Source organism: Rissa tridactyla, chromosome 5 (genome assembly GCF_028500815.1).
Source record: "Rissa tridactyla isolate bRisTri1 chromosome 5, bRisTri1.patW.cur.20221130, whole genome shotgun sequence".
In the NCBI taxonomy this organism is placed as follows: Eukaryota; Metazoa; Chordata; class Aves; order Charadriiformes; family Laridae; genus Rissa; species Rissa tridactyla.
Window position 1 is genome coordinate 11151348 of NC_071470.1, and position 13830 is coordinate 11165177.

The 13830-nt window shown below is 39.8% G+C and overlaps 2 protein-coding genes across 8 annotated transcripts in view; both read right to left on the reverse strand.

Moving 5' to 3' along the window:
• The window catches only part of CEP135 (centrosomal protein 135), a 41666-nt gene extending 38729 nt beyond the window's left edge, over window positions 1-2937 (reverse strand). The window contains exon 1 of the mRNA XM_054203863.1: window positions 2650-2937. The gene's annotated coding sequence lies outside the window, so the exon portion shown is untranslated. The remainder of the gene's footprint in view (window positions 1-2649) is intronic.
• A 1803-nt stretch (window positions 2938-4740) lies between these two features.
• The window catches only part of EXOC1 (exocyst complex component 1), a 31073-nt gene continuing 21983 nt past the window's right edge, over window positions 4741-13830 (reverse strand). For 6 of the 7 annotated variants that reach the window (XM_054202709.1, XM_054202708.1, XM_054202712.1 and 3 more), the window contains 7 exons: window positions 13038-13148; window positions 12475-12551; window positions 11689-11917; window positions 10357-10540; window positions 8093-8292; window positions 6386-6580; window positions 4741-5422 (listed from right to left, as the gene is read on the reverse strand). In XM_054202709.1, the coding sequence (XP_054058684.1) occupies window positions 5270-5422; window positions 6386-6580; window positions 8093-8292; window positions 10357-10540; window positions 11689-11917; window positions 12475-12551; window positions 13038-13148 (1149 nt within the window). In that variant the 3' untranslated portion in view covers window positions 4741-5269. Of the gene's footprint in view, window positions 5423-6385; window positions 6581-8092; window positions 8293-10356; window positions 10541-11688; window positions 11918-12474; window positions 12552-13037; window positions 13149-13830 lie in introns of those variants that run through there. The other variant, XM_054202714.1, reaches the window with a different exon arrangement.

The window sequence follows — 13830 nt, forward strand, 5'->3', positions numbered from 1 at the left end:
TCAGTTACAGATACTGCCAAAATATTTGTTTGAAGAGGTTCAGGATGTTGAGATATTAACTAGGCAATGGCACGGAGAACAATTCCTTACATATTGTACTGGGATGGCTGAAGGAGGAAGAGGTGCTCTTCCTTCCACTAAATGGTTACTGTCAATGTACTAAGTGGAAGTCAACGTACTGATATGCACCAAATACTCTTTCCTCTCCTTTGGCAGACAAAGATTAAAGCTAAAAGTGATGAGACCTTGGTATTTCTGCATTAATATTGAACGCTCGGTGTTGAATTCAGTTGAATTCTTTAAGAACCACCCTATCAGTTAAAAAGGTAAAATTAGCTTAAAATCATTCATCAGACTTGATTTAATAGCGTGTGTTTTGGAAAGAGAAAGAATTTTTCTACTAATCATATCGAGAAAGTTTTACAGAAGAGATATCAAGAATGAAAGTGTGTCACAGCTTGTAAGGGAATAAAGTTTTTCTACAGTAACTACAGAGAAAATAAATGGACAGGTGTTAGCACTCCAGTAACTGTGGCTAGGAAGTAGATACAGGATCTCACTAAATCACTGCAATGGACGGTTAAGTGAGGTGTAGTTACCTAAACATACTCTAATATTGAGAGGTACCAACATCTTTCTAGTTGATCACTCTTCTTCCTAAAGACTGAGAATTTTTAATTCAAGACATTATTGCACCAGTATCAAACAAGAAAGGGCATTATCTTATATTTCTTCGATCCACAGCTGATCCAAAATTAGTTCAGGAAATGAGTAGCTGGAGTATAGGTCCAAAAGATGTCCAGGAATGAAAGTAGGAAGAAGAATTGGGGGTCATTATTTCAGAGAGCTTACCACAGATTTAAGTGTCTTCAAAGACAATAATCATTGCATGTACTTTATCGGAAAGAAATGATGTGTCAGTAATTCCAGACCTCTGTCATTAGACAAGCATAGCATAAAACTCATATCCTAAACTTAAGAGTCTATCACTAATCTTATCATGACATCAAAAAGTATCTAGTAACATCCCCATCAGGAAAATTCTGTTTTCTGGAAATATAAAATGAATATATGACAGTTGAATCCAAGATCAGTTTGACCCAATACCCCGTGTCTCCAACAGTTGCTATGGCAAGAGTATAAAAACATAAAAAACATAAGCCAAATCTTACTCCTACATACCTTCTCTTTCTATAAGCCTATAGTACAGGAACTTGATGGGCCTAAAGTTGAACTTCAATCATTATAATAGTACTTGATAGACCTTTCTTAGACATCTAATTGTTTTCTTGATCTTTTGCACTTTTACATCGAAATAGCCTGTGGCAATGAATCCCTGATTTTAACTGTATGTCTGGAAAAGTATATCATAAATTCATGGGTGTGTGCATCCCCCATCCTTTTTTTTTTTTTTTCTTTTAATTGTAAGACCTACTAAATAACCGTTCCTTATTCATGCTTTCAGTCATTCATGATAGCATCTTTAGCAAATCTATTTTCCAAAATTTTCTAGTAGCTTGTACGGGTTATCCCTTTGCCGTGCTTTTTCTGAGATTAAGATCACTCTGAGCAGCCACACAGCAGCTATAAAGATTCTTTGCTGTAGCCTTCACTATTCTTAACAACTCTTATCATTTGCCCTTATAATCACTCTAAAGCATCGATTAGATTAATTTTTCTGAGTGATAACTGCCACTTTAGAGCCCATGATGTGTATTACTTTGCCTTTATTAACACGGTGACTTAACTCCCACTTTATTACTCAGTCCAGTGCTACCCTTCTGCAACCTTTGGGCTGCTCTTAACACATCCACACAATGAGCAAATTTTGTCCCTTGCCTTTTAACCCATTCTTTCAGATCCCAGATGAGCGTTAAACAGCATAAAATCTGCACATACATAGCTGACAATAGAACACAAAAAAAATAGCATGGACAAATTTATATATTATGAAATCAATTTCTTTATTGAGTCTAAAACATCAGCACCGTTCATTCATCAGAACTGATATGCTAAAGGCTTTTCTTTTTCCCCTGTGTGTATGAAATGTAGTTAACAAAACATCTGTTCCTATCCTGTAATTACTGGTCACGTAGCTCATTCTGCTATAAAGAGCTAGTTTTGTTTTCCCCCAGGTAACGGACCAACCATTTGACTATAGTAATGCTCCAGTACGTGCCCCTACACACTCTGCTGAAGGCTGCGTTGTGAAATGCCATAACCACAACATCGTTTTCAGATATACTGAATGAGCCTGCACTTGTTTTGGCAAAGTCTGTTTCGAGGTTGTTTTGCTGGGAGTTCACTTCTGACTAGATATCCAAACACCACATTGCTATGAAGTGTCACCACTTTCCCTATAGAAAAGACAACTCTTGCTCTAGAAAAACAGATTTCTTCTTTAAAGAGTTACCAAAACCTGTACAAGAAAACAAGAACAACCTGTACAAGAAACCTGTACAGAACCTGTACAGTACAAGAAAACCCTATGGTTTATGAGCCTGCTCATCAATTATCTCACCAAACTGGAAGCTTTAAAGAACTTTCAGCAACCCCAGCCTGTACTACAGAGGTGCGGCCAGTCCCTTTGGAAACAGCTTTATTTTTACTTTTTCCACCCTCCCTCCGGGTCGGTCTTACCAGCCATACCGTTAAAAGCAAACTCCCGCAGGGCGAGCCGCTAAGGACATTTCAGCGAGGCTTCGGCAGAGATGCAGCTCCGGCGGGGAGGGGAGGGGGCCTGCAGATCCCTGAGGGAAGGAGAGGCCGGCGTGCTGCCGGCACCGCCGGAGACCGAGCTGGAAGCCCAAGCGCACCGCCGCCCGCCCGCCAGGAGCCCCGGTCCCGCCGGCAGCACCCTCTTCCTCCTCCTGCCCCTGCCGGACAGCCGGCCCCGGCGGCCGCGGGCCCCGCCGCTCAGGCCGCACCGGCCGTTTGAAAATGGCGCCGCGCAGCAACGGCCGCTTCCGCCCTGTCACCTCGGCAACGGGGCACGCGCCCGCGCCCGCCGCCCCGCCCCGCCAATCCCCGCCGGCCGCCCGGCAGCCCTCGCGCCGGGGGGCGGGGCAGGGTGACGCAAGGAAGGGGAGGGGGGGGGCCTCCGCCGGCGGACGTTTGACGCCAGAGGGGACAAACCCCTCGCTCGCTGACGTCAGGGCGAGAAGCGGGCGGGGCGGGCTGCGAGCCGCGCCGGGCGCTGTGACGGCGGGCTGAGGAAGGAGCTGGTGCCGAGGAAGGATGACGACACGCGTGACGACAGCTTAGCTCAGGTGGCAGCCAGAGGACAGGGGCAGAGGTTACCGCCGCACGTCAGCCTTTTCCAGGGGGTCTCACCTGCATTTCCTGCCCACAGGATGGTTGCCTGGTGCCCCCTCGGTGAGGCCAGGCCACAGGGAGCGCGGGTCTGATGTCAGAGCAACGAGTGACCTCGTTTAGAGGCCGGATACACTAGTTTAAGGGAATTTCTCGCCTTGGTGTTGCTTTGGTGGCCTTCTGTCACCCACAAAGACACAGTAAGCAGGTTATATACAACCTGGATCAACTATTTTATGTTAGTAATCAAAAGACAAACAGGATTTAACAAGCTACAAGATGCTCACCCCAATCCAGGTGCCTCAATGTTGCCGAATTGCCATCGAGCAAGCTAGTTTTTCCTTCGGAGTTTTATAACATTCCCATTCATATTACTGGGGTTTGGGTTTTATTCTTGCACCTGCATCTCAAACCCCCAAATCAGTCAATCAATCATATTCATCAGTGACCTGGATGAGGGGATAGCGTGCACCCTCAGCAAGTTTGCCGATGACACAAAGCTGGGGGGGATGGCTGACACACCGGGAGGCCGTGCCGCCATCCAGAGAGACCTGGACAGGTTGGAGATCTGGGCAAAGTGGAACCTTATGAAATTCAATAAGGGCAAGTGTAGGGTACTGCACCTGGGGAGGAATAACCCCATGCACCAGTACAGGCTGGGGACTGACCTGCTGGAGAGCAGCTCGGTGGAAAGAGACCTGGGAGTCCTGGTGGACAACAGGATGGCCATGAGCCAGCAATGTGCCCTTGTGGCCAAGAAGGCCAACAGCATCCTGGGGTGCACCAAGAAGACTGTGGCCAGCAGGTCAAGGGAGGGTCATCCTCCCCCCTCTACTCTGCCTTGGTGAGGCCGCACCTGGAGTACTGTGTCCAGTTCTGGGCTCCCTGGTTCAAGAAGGACAGGGAACTCCTGGAGAGGGTACAGCAGAGGGCTACAAAGATGATTAGGGGACTAGAACATACCTCTTGGGAAGAAAGGCTGAGGGATTTAGGTCTATTCAGTCTGGAAAAGAAAACTGAGGGGGGACTTTATCAACACTTATAAATACTTAAAGGGTGGGTGTCAGGAGGATGGGGCCCGGCGACAGGACAAGAGGTAACGTTATTCTGTAATCTTACCTCTGTCTGCACATTGACCTTTATTGTGCCTGCTTCTATTCTACACGCATCCCAGCTCTATCCAACAACTTGGCAATTTCCTCAAGCTGTAAAGAAAAACTAGGTCCTGGATCACAGGCAGCAGAAGCACCAGGAGGAGGAAGGAGTTAGGTGGGGTGGGAGTGTACTGATGCTACATCATACTTACCAAAGGAAAAGAAAAAAAAAGCTTTAAGAAATACATCGATTCTACTTCAATGCCAAGACAAAACAATGGAAATAACACTGCATTCTCACCTTTTTGAAATAACGCTCCATAGAAATAAAGAATACCATGAACACAGTTTAATTAAGAATTATGGCCATAGTCACTACATCTCAGAACATGAACTCAGCATTCCCACTGCATAAAGTTCCACATCCATACTTTCCAAAATGAGGAAGGAGAAAGATCTGATAGTCTTTAATGCTTACATAATTTCCAAGATGCAAAACATTAGTGAAAACAGTAGTATCTTTTTTGCATACTATGAAGGTAGTGCTTACTGCTTTTAGCAAGAGAAGGGATTATAAATAAAAGTATCTGAACTTTAGGGGAAGGGAATAACTGTATCCAAAGTGTTTCACAGAATTAATGCTTTCAGACAGTACTTCAACCCAGTAGAAGAGCAACAAATCCCCAAAGGTTTCATTTTGCCCTGAAAGACGTTTGAAGCAGGAGTGTAATTTGACATAACATGGCAGGTAACTTACACGTACACATGGAAATCCACCTTGTAAAAACAAATAGCATTTATAGTGTTTGATTCCCTTATACACAGGCAAAGACTTTGCCAGCTTCTCTTTCCCTTTCTAGAGCTTAATGAGACTGTGCAATACTGGAGCAGTAGTCTAAAATATCCTGTATAGTGAATTCCATAGTAATTCCTGATCCAGGATAGCAGCGAGCTATCAGCCCTTCAAAGTGCTTGTATTGTCGTATAAACTCATCTTGCATGGAATGCCACACAACCTGCCAAAGAAAGCAAACTTCAGGAAACGTCAACTGGAACAATACACTCACTATATGTCAACTGCAAAACATTGGCTCATTAACTGATTCTCAGTTCAGGTGTCATTTGAAAACTAAAGCTTGCTAACAATAAAGTTCAGTAAACAGAGTTGCTGCATGAAAAAAAAATGAAGTTTTTTTATCCATTAAGGTTAAGATCTTTAATGTTTACATGACTCCTACCAAACCTCAAAAGCAGAAACTAGTAAAGAAGATGAGGAAGTTGCCCTAAAAGAGGTATTGCAAGGATGCAGGGGAGATTTAGATTAGCTATTAGGAAAAATTTTTACACCGAATGGATTATCAAGCATTGGAACGGGCTGCCCAGGGAAGTGGTGGAGTCACCATCCCTGGAGGTATTTAAAAGATGGGTAGACGGGCTGCTTGGGGACACGGCTTAGTGATGGTTTTTGTCAGAGTTGGGTTGATGGTTGGACTCAATGATCTGAAAGGTCCCTTCCAGCCTAGGCAATTCTGTGATTCTACGATTGCTTTTGTCTTTAAAGAAAAAGCAACTTAACAGAGTATAAGAAAAACCTTAGATAATATAATATAACTATCAAAGAAGATGTAACTGAAAGTATATTCTGCTATAGTGTACCAGCTAAATTTTGTATCAGGTTAACAGTTCATTTCAGTCTAGTTCTTTGTACTTGGCAGAAGAGAGATCATCCATTAATGGTCAGATAACGGAATCATAGAGGAATTTTCTCTCTGAACTCTGTCTCTACCACCACAGTTCAAATCAATGTTACAACAAATAAAATCAGAGCGCGATTATAAAAAACTCCACTGAAAACTCATGGTTTTCCAGAGTTATGCTGAAGGTAGGCACTTCTCACAGAATACATATACAAAAGCAATAATAAAAGGGTGCAACATTGTGTAAACATTACAAGGTTTTTAAGCCATGATTTAGTTTACCTGAAGTAAGTTTTCTTCTTCGCAGAGATGTTTATCTACCTTCTTGTAGAGATTGTCCAGTCCCTTCTTCACTTCCTTACCGGGATATTCCTTTATAACTTTACGAAGCTCTTGTTTATTAAAAGCCAGTTGATAGCTTACTTCCTCTTCTCGTATACCCTGCGCCACACGAGCTTCAACACCTTCAAAAAAATGCTAACAAGCAATAACAGCATTAATGATTATCACAGATCTAAACTAATTAATTTGGCAAGCACATATGTAGTTAAGTTGTGATTCTGCTTGACCACTGTTGTGTGTTCCCCCCATTTTTGTTTTTTTAATTGGGCATGAAGTAGCGCTCAGCCATAAACATTAAAGCACAGCCCAACGATACAGCGCTCCGTAAGTACTAGCATAAAACAGAAATCAATCATTTTTAGAAGCAATCAAGCTTTTCTTTGCAGCCCTGTAACTAATACTGAATCAGCCCCAAAATCCTCAATAAATGAGGCCATAGCCTGGAAAAATACTGGATCTTTCGGATAACCTGAGTAAGCATCCGAATAGGAATTTCTCTGCTTAAACCATAATTACACAACAGCAATGTTTGTTCATAATTGCCCTCTCTTCTCACTGCCCAGCACCAGTTGGCTCAACACAATAAAAATGGAGGGCAGTATGCCTATGAACGTGCACACAGAGCCACAACATCATCTGAAATGGTGCGCTGGTCCTGGCCAGGCCAGAGTTAACGTTCTTCATAGCAGCCGCATGATGCTGAATTTTGGATTTGTGGCTAAAACAGGGCTGATAACACAGCAATGTTTTCCTTGTTGCTGAACAGGTCAAACCTGGCCCAAGGGTGTTCCATAGCACATAACATCATGCTCAGCTATAAAAATTAGGGTTAGAGGAGGGGGTGGAGGTGGTGGCTGTCTTCAAGGTGGATGTTGCTCAGAAACTGACCAGGCATCAGTCTCCTTGTGGGAGGTAATTTGCAGCACTTATTTTTTTTTTCCTCCCTCTCTCTCTTTCACAGACTAAACTGTCTGTCTCCACCCCCAGGTTTTCTCACTTTTGGTCTTCCTGTTCTCTCCTGTCCCACTTAGGGAGAGGGGGAATGAGCAAGCAGTTAGTTAAGCGGCAGCTTAGGTGCTGTCCAGAGTCAACCCATCAGTGGGAAGCGGCAAAATAGCATTTTGATTTTGAAGAAGAGAATACATCTTAGACTTTTCAGAAAATAAATGGCTGGAAATCCTGCTTACAGAAAAAGCAATGAACAGTGTGAAACATTCAGAAATGAGTCGGAACCTAAGTCAGCATTCACTTTAACACGTAGTTCAACTTTGGACATACAGAACTTTCCTAAAACTTTTGTTGTTTTTGAACAGTTCAGAAACTACAGTTATTTTCTCTGAAGCTGAAGTGAGGAAAATTATCCCCAAAACTCCTGATTATTTTTCCTCTCAAATTTTTCCTTCCTCAAAACCATTTCCTTGAGACATTGTCTGCTGTTCAGACAATACTATTAATTGCCGTGAAAAATTTGGTTATTTTCATCCAAGACTGTTGCCCTCATGAGTAGAGCACTCTTGCCAGGTGTGCTCGAATCTAAAATAATAAAATAGAGATTATGATAGATGCAGTGATAAAGAGTGCAAACTAAACACTTGAGAAAGACTACTCTTGTACCATGATAATGTATACAAACTCAAATATATTTACATTTAATTTCTCAAGAGGCTGTCCGAGTGAGTAGATTACATAAGACTGAAGATGATCAGTGTATTTCTGTTTGGCTTCTTTTTTCTCAGCCTCAAGGCAAGAAATTTTCAAGCGCGAAAGCGTTGCAAAAATATGATGGAAGTTCTCCATCATTACCACATCTCTGGGTGTTTTCTGGCTTTCATTAGCTACTTTCTCAACTGAAAGAAAAAGGAAGCAAAATGCTTAAAATATCAAAAGGACAACCAAAGAACAACCAAATTCAGAAAAACATAACCGGTAACCATAATACTGTCAGAAAAAATTAATTTCGGATTATATGTCAATGATAACCAATTATATGAATTATTGTCATAATTGCCACGAAATAAATCAATATCTGAGAGCTTTCAAAAAAGTAACAGGTATGTGCAGACTCTAAGACCATGAAATTTGTATGCCAAAAAAGTCACTTATAAAAAAATAGAAAATAGTGACTACATATGGCCTTTACATAAGTGAGAAACAACCCACATTCTGTGGAGGCTTACAAGCATGCTTTCATTATCCCTAATAAATTTCACATGACAGAACTATTTCAATAAAGTCTATTTCTTAAACTATTTAAGAAAAATCAAAGAAAATAGATTCCCCTCTTTGCTAGAAAAAAAAAATCTTCAGTGAGGTGGTGGGGTTTCTTGAAAGGTACTTCTCAGTCTCTCAATTATTGCTTATTAGTTTTATGGTCAAAGTTACTGTCAATCCCCAAGTTTCATAATAAAAATGGATAATCCTGCACATAAGTGTTTTGCTTTCATTCCCCCCCAAAAAAACCCAGGGCAGGCAAAAGAAATTCTACCTAGCACTCCCTTATTGCACCTAAAAGCAGGCTGAAAGAGGATGGCTTCAACTAAGAGTGCAATTAAGTCTATGCCCTTCCATCCATTGATCATTTTGCTCAGACTATGAGGATGCGCACCAAGAAAGCGATCCTGAGCACCAGGGTATCAATAAAGATCACATTCATTTCAGTAAGAACAGTGAATTGCTAACTAGTACAAGTCTGCTACTTCCAATTTTGTTCTTCCCATATAATTTTCTACACCATTCCCCTCCCCAGTTCTACCTGGAGTACTGCATCTTTCTGACCTTTTTCAAACCTCACTTGTAAATTAAGTATCTTACTGCATTAAACATACTGCTTGCACTGATTCTGTACATACTTTTAACTTTGTTTCATCTTTATTCTTTAATTCTATCCCTTATTTTTCCCCATCGTAATTCTTTGTTTCTTTAAGTTTGCTCTGGACTTGTCTGAAACAGATTTTGTTTATTCTTCAGTGTTTGACTGGCATCACTTTGAACCCCTTTTAAAACACACTTTTGTAAATTCTTCCTACACTAGTTATTTATCATTGTATAGTTTTGCCTGTCTATTGGCATTTGCTTAGTTTTATCACTTGAACAGTAAATTCTTGAGGATAGAGAAGTTGGGTGCGATCAAATAAAAAACATTTTCAAAATTTACTGTCCCATCAGCCGGGATGCTCCTGCTGACTACGTATGGACTTCAGTTTTCTGTACTGTGAAGCGATGTCTCTTCACAGTTTCCTCATATGTTCAGAACCCCTAGGCTATAATCTCCTCAGACCGGCTTTCCTCTACTGTCTCCTCCTGCCCAATCTTCCCCTAAAAAAGAGGTAATTCTCAGCGGTTGGGAACTACTGTACGTGAGGTGGTTTGAAAATTTGCAGCTAAATCAGCACAGAGTGGTCCATTCATCTGTGTTGCCCCCTTTTTAAAGGGGAAGGACAATTTTTCCAGAGTTCATTGGCTTACATCCCCCCCCACCTCCCTTTTTTTTCTTTTTTTAAATGTTAAATAAAACCAGTAGAACAGGGCTGTTGCCTGACAACGCCTGACATTCTAAGCTACACTGGGGGAGAAAAGACAGGAAACCACTTCAGATCAAGCGTGTTGCGTTGCTGCCATCTCTTCTCTCCTTCCAGAGTCTTAACCACTTCCCTCTGTCATAACTAAAAATTACTTCACAGGTAAGTACAAAGGGAAGTATCTACAGTTTGCTCTTAAAAAGTGTATTACAATCAAAAGGTTTATGCTTGGTCTCCCACCAATAACAGACATAACCAACATTTCAGCACAATATCAGTCACATGGCTTGCAATGGAGAGCCTTAAAAAATAAAAAAAAATAATTGTCTGTTAATTGGAGCAAAGAGGAGGTAACAATCATTTTAGTAGCTGTGACAACCTCAGAAGACCTACCACTGACAAAAACAGCTCTAATAAGTTTTATGTAGGCTTTATCTAGATCTCCTCGTCGTTCTGCATTTTTGAAAATTGATTCAGCGAGGGCTGCAAACTCTTCAAATTCAGCAACAAATGGAAGGATCCCAACTTTACTCTTCTTTGAGATTTTTACTTCATCCATCTGCTTCATTTGATTACTCTTAAATTTAAAAAAAGAACAGGTGTTAGCCTCTAATGTATGACTCCAGACCATGTAACAACTAGTAAAAGAAAAGAAAAATGCAGACATATTGAAAAACTGACATTTAGTCAAACATGGAAATAATTTTATCTTTCAATTAGTGTATCTACTTAGTCTTCCTCCCTTTTTACCCTCAAAAATTTGTTAAGAAATAAAATAATTGGAAAGAAAAAAGGAAGACGGGCATGTAAAATCTTCCAGCTTTTATTCTCCTTTGTTTACTTACTTAATACTAAGAAAAAAAACTGAACAAACTTATCTATCAGAAGCAATTAACCATTTCCATTCTATAATCTAACAAGGAACTTCACTTTTCTGATTCAGCCAAGCTAACAATTCCTTTTGCTAGAGGAAGTTTCTTTAATCTTCTACTGAAATTTTATTTGAGTATAATCCAAAAAGAATCAGCTTCAAAATATTTTAAGCGTTAAATTGATCAAGAATGGTCAGTCTTATTATGTTGGCCTAGAGTCAAATAACATTTATGACAATAAAAAAAAGTTATACCAAGAACTATGTTTTCACTAAACTTGCCATATTTCATATAATGGTCATAGTGTATTAGCAAAAAGGAAGTTTCTGACAGTAAAAGCCGCCTCTGCTACTGCCAAAAGATTTGCCATTTATCTAAACCAGGATTTTGTTAGCAATAAAACAGAAATAACTGAACACATGGAAGAGATGGCTATTCTGCATGTTATGCTCAAAGTGGAAAAGCAAAACCCGCATTAGTCCACGAGGTTTTATTACGGAAAGTAAAAAAGGCTGAGAACTAGTTTACTTGACGGACTTCACTAATCTCGGTAAGAGTACAAATTTAAACAAACAACTAAAAATGTCAGCTAGCTCACAGCAGTGAGTAAGTGGTCGTATTTCTTAAAAATAGCTAATTATTGAAGAAAACTGGAATGGAGAGGAAAAAGAAACACAACCACCAATTAGTTTATCTTTTTTAAAGGTTTGGCCAGTTGAAGAGCAATAAAGTTACTCATTCTAACTTCAAATCACAAGCAAAAATTTAACTATAAAGAAATGCAAAATCAAACTGGGTAGGAGTGGGCTTCCTATATTATAGTTAGCTTAATCAGAGTAACTAAAGAACTTACAATGCATTTGTCAAAGTTCCTCTTGACGGTCACCAAAACATTTCCAAGTGTCGTGCTGAGAAAGGAAGCTGGGTCCACATTTTGTGCTGTCCATACATGATGGCTCATCTTAACTAACATATAAAGGGAATTAAAGCTATCAATCTTGTCCCCCAGCGCTATGAGATTATTCAGCTCAGGTTCAATACAACGAAATATTTTTGTCATCATTTGTCGGATCATGTCCTTCCTATTAAAAATACATAAGATAAAAATATTACTCATGACAGTTCACTAGGTTATTTTACATGTTCTTTGATAACGTTTTTAGGATAAGTTTATTTGCTATACTAGGCTTATTTGCATTCAACAAGTATGATGATTTTCAGAAAGCTGCTAAGGGAAGAAATGCCAATGCCACACAGTAAAAAAGAAAAAAAAAAAATCAATAGTTACAGGTATAAAATATTAAAAAAAAAAATCTTCTGTCTGGAAGCAGCCACACACTCAAATTCAGAACTTTGCTAAGCGTATTTTCCAAAGCATATTTTACATATTACAGTGCCTAGTTTCATTTTGCAAACTATTAAAGAATTAAGCATCTTTTTTATACTACTGTAGACAGAAACATCCATCCTATAGATAAAAAGTTTTTATTTTTACTGACATATTCAATGTCTAGGTACAAATTAGGAGTTCACTATTCATTTTCACTAAAAGGGAACAATTTCTGATTATGGAGAAAAACTGTAATATGCCAAGTAAATCCACATGTAGGCTTTAAAATCAGTAATAAACAGCACATACTCAGATGATATTGTTTGTGGAACACCAGAAGTGTATGAACGAGATAAAGTTCCTCCATCCATTTCCTCCGCTTCATTCTGTAAGAACAAGGAATGTACATACACAGGAAGCTGAAAGATTGTCTCCAATTCCGTATTTAAGTGATAAGTATATCTGACAAAACCAACGTAATTATCAGCTTGGGTTTGGGGCGTTTTGTTTGGTTTTCTTTTCAAAACAGGAAATATGTTGGTTTGCAAGGTTCTGGTATTTTTCTGGTCACGTTCCCCGGAATACACCACTATCCACAATTACTCCCCATTGCCTTCCTACATAACGTAACAAAGTGTTCATTGGGATCTTATGAGCAAAGCCTTGGCAAAAGAAACATGTCAGTCCTTCTTCAATAGTTTTTATACTGTTCAGCCAAAAATACAGATTCTGCCAGCTAATGGAGAAAAACCAAATCATTAATCACCTAGATCACATAATTGCCAGATAAATTCAGAAGTCATCTTCTAAACAGGTCTCTTAGGAGCCCTGGTCAGTATTTTTTACTTCAGTGACAGAATGAAGAGTCATACCGTTGTTGTTCCCGAGATGCTCTGATGTTGCTGTAGTTTGAAAAATTTACTAATGAAGTCCTGTTCTGCCAGACATAGAGGTTCTAGTTCACTTAATACTTGCTCGAAAATCTAAAGAAACACAAACATTTTATCAACACAATGAATACTACGAGCGGTGAGTAATGCTAATTCTAATTCTTTGTTGCACAGGATTTTATACTTTCTATTTTCAGTAAGCTTTAGATGGCTTATATCTATCAAACAAATGGAAACAGCTTGTCCTTGTATCTTTAAAAGCAATATGTGCATCTTCAACATAGCCCCTTCTCATCCATATAACACTGGGAAGAAAAGAACAACCTATGTTTTTCCACAACTAGAATTTTTCTAGTCACAGCCTGAGGAAGGACTTTTGTGCTATAATGAAAACATTCACATTTTAGTAGTAAGTCATGGATTCTGACGCCCTTTTTTCTGCCTGGGTTGCTGAGAGGAAGACAACAAAATTAAAAGCCTCAGGGAAGAAAAACAGGTAGACTGTATGCAGAAGATAACTGCTCCATAGAAAACATTTCTGCATAGCTGCTACAGAAACCAACAGCAGGTTTTGTACTGAAATTGAAGTATGCACCATGATTTTTAGATTTAATCTAAAATGAAACACTATTTTGGCAACAATTCATTAAAATATTTTATTCACACAAACCAGTGAAATTGTAAGTCAGGCGTTAGACATACTTCATGGATTCATCATCTTTACACAACACAGAATTTTCTCCACAAGTGTTTAAGGATTAAGACATGCAAATAT